General features: G+C 40.4%; 1 protein-coding gene across 1 annotated transcript; it reads left to right on the top strand.

The window, feature by feature from the left end:
• Positions 1–237: 237 nt before the first annotated feature.
• LOC105906356 (probable N-acetyltransferase CML1) lies at positions 238–1,994 on the top strand. The gene is made up of 2 exons (XM_012834486.3): positions 238–382; positions 983–1,994. Exons 1-2 carry the CDS (start codon positions 364–366, stop codon positions 1,720–1,722), a joined length of 759 nt encoding a protein of 252 aa, XP_012689940.2. The 5' UTR covers positions 238–363; the 3' UTR covers positions 1,723–1,994.
• Positions 1,995–7,015: the final 5,021 nt, after the last annotated feature.

The following is a 7,015-nucleotide window of genomic DNA, read 5'->3' as shown; positions in this document are numbered from 1 at the left end:
TAAAATCCCAGATTGTGTGTGTGTGTGTGTGTGTGAGTGCGTGTGTGTATGTGTGTGTGTGTGTGTGTGTGTGTGTGTCTGTGTGTGTGTGTGTCTGTGTGTGTGTCTCTGTGTGTGTGTGTGTGTGTGTGTGTGTGTGTGTGTGTGTGTGTGTGTGTGTGTGTGTGTGTGTGTGTGTGTGTGTGTGTGTGTGTGTGTGTGTGTGTGTGTGAGCATGCTCAGACTTCATCCAGGCCCCTTTGTGAATGGTCTTCATGCAGCACAGGGACTGCTGCCTCCATAGAGAGAGGGTGAGGAGGGGGAAACTGACCAACACAGAAGAGTGAGAGAAAGAGAGAGAAAGGACATCAGGCAAGACGCACAATGGCACAGAAAAGTACCTGTAAGTTCAACACAATACATAGTGTGATTATGGGTGTATACAATGTAAATATATATGATGTGATGTATATGAATACTTGTGGGACTGTGTGGTGTTGTATGCTTGCATTTTGCGCATAAAGGTTTAGATTGGTTATATGAAGACATCAAATGTGATCGGTGAATTCACAGCTACTGTAAACAATATTTTGTACGAATGTTTCAGTTGTTTTGCAATTAGCATTTTGTCAAATTGGCAAAAATTCTACTGTCAAATACCATCACTTTATGATAGGCTATTCAGAGGCATAGGAATTAGCTTAGAAAAAATTAAAAGTTTAGAAGAGTTTATGTATGAAATAAAATACAGTTCGACCGTTTTAGTTTGTTTATTCAGACAATCATCATGGTCTGTTTTTTAGATTCATTCATGTTCCCAGTCACTATGGCTTATTGTGTTCTAAGAGTGCGTTTTAATGTTTAGAGCACATATTCTTCTGAATGGAGTATTATGTCCTGGCTCAACATTCATTATGCAACACAGCGGTATTTTCTAATTGCCAGATTAAAGCCTGATTGACTAAAATACCCTCTTTTCTGCGCTTTCCTCTTGGATTTTTAGTGCCCTGTTCCATTCGCCCATACAAGCCCTCAGATAAGGCATCTGTGGTCTCACTCTTTCGCTTTGGGGTTTTGGAACATGTTTACCCTGCCTTTTTCAAGTCCATCAGCCATGCGGACCACATTGGTGTGGCCATCAGCATCTGTATGGCGGGCTATGTCCTGGGTGGGAGCTCCTACTTCCAGGCACTGTTATTTGGTGGTGCCTGGGCTGGCCTGGTGTACTACTGTTGCCACGAGATCTACACGGGCTACCTCAACCGGAAGTTGAGTGGAGAAATGGATGACGTGCAGACTCACTTCCTGGACAACCCTAACAACAACTTCTGGGTGGCAGAGATGGACGTTAACGGGCAGTCAAAGATCGCCGGGGTGGTGGCAGTGCTGGCGCATAAGGGAGGGGATGAGCCAGAAGGTGGGAGGAGCAACAGCTGGAATGGAAGTGTGATGGCTACTGACGAAGGTGACGGGAGTTATGGGGAGGTGTTCCAGCTGGTGGTCTCCTTCCCGCTGCGGCGGAAGGCTCTGGGGTCCCAGCTGCTTCAGACTGCTATCGACTTCTGTAAAGAGCAGGGCCTGATGAGCGTGGTCCTGGAGACCAGCTCTCCCCAGGCAGCAGTCCTTGCCCTTGCCAAGAAGATGGGGTTTGTCCAGACTTCCAGCCACAACAACACACACTCAAGCCGCTGGATGGCTAAACTAGCCCGCATCAGTGTATTGCGCATGGAAAAGGTCATCTGAAAACAGAGCCACGCTTTCTAACTCTCTGACACAGGACTATTATCCTCCAAAAAACAAAAATCGAATTCCCACACACGCATCACTACCACAAACCAATGCCTCATTCATCTGGTCAAATTGTGAGAGAAAATCAAGAGTGCAAAGATAACTGCAAAGGTCTCGGACGGGTTTTTGTCTGCAATTTTATTTAAAACTAGCCTTCCACTTTGAGATAGAGTGGGCTGTATTTGGTACCGAAATATATAAATATGTGTAATAAACCATAAAACCATCATGCTGCTCTCTCTTCTATTGAGTAATACATGCCCATATGTGAGAAAAATTTGAAGGACTAAGAAAAAGTTTGCTTTAAGCTCCTTTGCAGGGATAACAGTGAGTGCCACTGCCTCATAGGCATTACTGCCAGCTGACTCCTAAGACCTCAAAAGACTTTGCTTAAAATACCACTGAACGACGTAACAGTGCAGGAGTGATCAGGGGTTTTAACATTCCTCTAGGCTATGCAGAGTGCACATGTGTGATCCCACGGTTGAAGCCAATAAAGGCCCCTCTGTTCTCAAACGCACTAGTGATGGAGATTAACCCAATTACGTGGGATAAACCACTATGACCATGCCTACCTCTATGCAAGAATACCAATTGTAATGGCAACATAGTAGTCATCACACTTAGGAGCTTAATATTCATGTGATCATGCCCGTAACCAGCTGTGAGGTCACCAAGGTCCGGACTTCTGTCATTTTTTTTCAGATTTCAAAATAAAATTTGAAGCTAAACTGAATGAAAAACACACCGATTGAGAATTCCTCATCCGAGTGTCTGCATCCAACTTTTCTGATGTCAGTGAGAGTTCAGAGAGAATGCATGTGTACAGCCCCTCCCTCCAATACTCTGTGTCACCAGAACTAACAGCAGTACAAATGTTGGAGGCGTATAGGCAGCAGGTGGACTGTTTGTACACTGGCATATAGCATAAAAAGACATAAGCTTGATATGACATTAGCTGTAAGACATGTTCAGAATCAGTAGCCTGGTACCACATCTAGAGTAGACATACAGGCTACAGTATGACGGGTAGGCTATGCCATTCATAGTAGCATTTCACACAACATTATTGGTAAAAAAAAAAGTATGCCGTATAAAACATTTCAAATCTAATTTGCAAATGCAAGTAGCCTAGACCCTATTTTATTTAGTAATGAGTTAGTTAGACTGCAATAACGTTTGTCTCAAGCAAGTTTCTTGTTTATATAGTTCATATAGACTAGTTGGCTTACAAATATGTAGGCTAACCTGACTAATATTATAACAGTATTGTATGTCCTTATGACTTATTATTCAAGCAGCAGTGCTTATTCACATGAAAACCTTTAGGCCTACGTATTGCTGGATAATAATAATAAATACATGTATTATTTTACTACTACTGTACTACCTTACAGTAAACCATCAACATATCGATAAGGTTTAATTTAATATCCAATGTCCAAACCCGCAGGAAAAAAAACCCCGGAAGAGTCAAAATGTCAAGTGTGTTGAGAGAGAAAGTCTGTTTCTTAAGTAAGCCAAGAACTGAAGGAACTGCATGACGCATGATGGTTACACACAAACACTCTCTCTCACACACACACACACACACACACACACACACATACACACACACACACACACACAGAGACACACATACACACACACACACACACACACACATAGACACACACAATCTGGTATTTTATAAGACTGGCCCACACACACACAGGATCTTAATCCAAGCAAAATAGCCTTTATATGCAGTTTATAAAACATTCTTAACACCTCCCTTCACTTGTGCTGACGCTAAGCTTTGTGTTCATAATCACGTTTGGCATCTTCATGATTTCTGGCCTCTTTGCCCTGAATGGCACGCCATTTTTTCCAACGAGTAGACCTACCATTCTGCCAAATTTACTGCTGATAATAATCACATGATAATCTCAAGATGTCAAATATAACATATGTCCATTTGATATGTCCCTACCTCACCATTTGTTTTTCTACTCTCTCTGGGGCTTTTCCATGGGCAAAGCACTGCTCTTTCCTCTTGACCCATGACATCACCATGGAATCAGCCAATGAAATCAACAGAACACCTTAGTGTTACCTTAAACCATGTTTTGTATGATTGATAATTAAGGGCCAATTAAGTGTAGTGAGGCAGAGAAATCAAGAGAATGAAGAGGCTGTTGCAATGTGGTTCCATGATTCCAATTTTTAAATGTATTTTTTTTCTTCCAATTTAGGCTTTGGTGTATTGTACACACTACAAAATGGACTAACTTTGATTTTTCTGCTTATACAAGCACCTCTGGTCTACATGTCAGGGGTTCCCCGAACATCCTTTCCCAAGGCTGTAGTACTCTATTGGGGTAGTTACATGCATATGGACATACAATTAGCTGACACACATGTGGATTATACAGGTGGATGGCCAATTCATTTTGTTGAAACATTTATCAAGAGAGAAGTTGCAGTAATCAGTCTTTATTCCAGTAAAAGGCAGTAAAGATGCCTACAAACATATTCCAAATTCAGGGGTTTAAGTCTGAACAATGAACCTTTCAAACTAGCCAATGGAAATAAATTAGGCTTTTAATGCAAATAACAAATCTTTTGTTTTTCGTGTGATAATTAGGTTCCTTTGACCCTTTGCTAAGATGGTTCTTAATGACCTACTCCTAGTCCCATTCTATAGTTGGTGGCCGTCACTCACACTTCTGTTTGCTTTCTGACCCCAGGACTTGAACCTCTCTATTGTTATCAGGACAAGATGACCATTTTAGGAGATTTTGGACTGTATGGTGTTGTTCACAGCAGACATCTTGATTGTGGTCTGTATGGTGTTGTTCACAGCAAACATCTTGATTTTGGTCTGTATGGTGTTGTTCACAGCAGACATCTTGTCATGTCTCTTATATTCTCTGGCAGAGTATACTGAAATTCCACTCTTGAATACAACATTTATCGTGACTTCATTCTGCATACATATTTGAAAAAGATTGTGTTTATTTTAGGAATGCTCAATAAGTACTTTCATTTTAAAATGCAATCAATAGGATTATATTCAATTTGGCAAACAAATCGTTAACTTATTATAAACAACCTTGGGTCTTGTATATCTGTCTTTTAGTTTCACAGTGAGGCAAACTCAAACATGCATCAAATTACACATGTGGTTTTGCAGGTGTCAGTGCCACCTGGATCCCTGACACGTTTTACAATATAGACATACTAAGATTGGAATCATTGTCTTCCGCCTCATTTGTTCTACAGCAGCCCATTGTGTCCAACACCAAACAGAATGGGCGCTTTTTAAATGCATTCTTGGCAAAGGAGAACCTGAATCAAAGAATTGAGATGCATAACCCACCACATCCATCAATGACATCCATCATCACTGCCTGGCCTGTCAAGAAATATTAGGCAGCCTGCCAGTGGACAGGTGTTGATCCTGCTGGTGATGCTTCAGCCTTTATCCTGCAATTCACAGGGATATAAATCAGTTTATGTTTAACTGAGTTTATTGCTATTCTTCCCAGACACAAACACAGTGGGTAAATTAATTGTCCAAATTGCATATTATGGTTGTTCTTTCGAGAGAAAGGGCAATCTAACTAGCAAAAGAAGTCAAGAGAACTTTCACGTGTACTCTGGGTAATAAATGCAAAACATGCAGTGCCATCGATATATTAGCTTGTTAGTGTTACATAGTTTCACTTGATAGGGCTTCTGGTATTCCTATTTTATTGAATGCTGTAGCAAAAAAGGGGCCCATTTATTTAGGGATTATTCACTTTATAAGAGGGCAGTACACCTACCAAATATTTTATTCATTCCATTCAGTGCTTGGACATTACTAAACGCCATATGGCGTGATATTCTATCACTTATGTGAAGTTAGGAGACAATCGTTTCTCATCAGGAGGTTCATAAACTCTTGGATTATATATAATATGAACAGGATACAGAGATGCTACAAAAATGCTCACACCAGCATTGACAGTAGTCACGTATTTAATCAACAGACATAACAGCAATCTAATGATCAGATGGGGCTGTCTGTGTCAAAAGAACTTTGCCTTACATTCAAAAGGGTCCACAACAGCCACAAGCATAAATGCCACTGCAGCACAATGGGGAGTCGGGCTGTTGAAAGCCAATTAAAATACGACACAAAAACTGATGAGAGACACTGTCTTGAATACAAATATTTACTCTGGAAACATCTGTATGCCCCTAAGCTCAGACATCTAAAGGGATTTAGTGTGATTCCTCTGCAAAAATAGTAGTCTACAAGTTTGTTAAATTGCCATGGTTGTTGAGGAGCTTTTGTGGCACACAAACTTATTCAAAGAGGAATGGACAGTGAACTCACCTCACACATTTCATGACTGGTTTGGACTATCTCATCACTGTCCCTGAGGCATTTCAACACTGACGCTAACGCTATGAAATTATGCAAAAATACTTCAGTTCACTTTCCTGTCACAAGCTAATCACACTTTACACTTCACACTTTATCTTGTACTATGCTTTACTCTTGCAGGTTTTAGGTGTTTGCACATGTCATTGGATCAGATGCAGATAAATAACCCTTTTGTTACAGTTTGCTTTAAGACCTTGTTCTGGTAAAATAGATGTTGCTATTTTGCCGGCTAAATTGCAGATGAGTTAGTGTTTGAACATGACCCTTTTACAAAGGTAGTCCTGTTCATCGGGGGCAGAGGTAGGTTGCATTAGATAATATCACACAGTTGGAAGAATAAAAGTCAAGGTTTTTTTTTCGTTTACCATATCCTTAAAATATATATGAATATATTTTTACAGACAAAAAATGTTCAACCTTGTCATGGATTAGATCACGCTTAATCTGACAAAATTTACATGTCAATATATGCTGCAATTTACCAAGCTCGAGAAATAACAATTTTAAGCACCCTATCTCCATAGGCTTTGTTTCCTTGTGTATACAAATGAACCTAGACCTACTGCTGCATTAATGCACCCTCCTTCAGTTCGTCACAAACATGATGTTTTGAGTCGTTCAAGCATTTGTGTGAAACCATTCATCTTTTGGGTATAGATTTTCAGTAGCCTAAACTCAATAGATTCCAGCCAATGACATGCGCCATCACAGTCAGCCACTAAATGGCTATTTGCTGCTTTGATCATTAAATGTAGAAACAAGTAAGGGTGTGCCCAAAGCCTTATTTAGAGATGCACAAATAATATCTTTAAAACATATAAGAAACTGGCA

The sequence above is a fragment of the Clupea harengus genome, chromosome 4 (genome assembly GCF_900700415.2).
Source record: "Clupea harengus chromosome 4, Ch_v2.0.2, whole genome shotgun sequence".
Classification (NCBI taxonomy): Eukaryota; Metazoa; Chordata; class Actinopteri; order Clupeiformes; family Clupeidae; genus Clupea; species Clupea harengus.
Note: the sequence above shows the minus strand (reverse complement) of the source record. Positions and strands in the feature narration are given on the sequence as shown.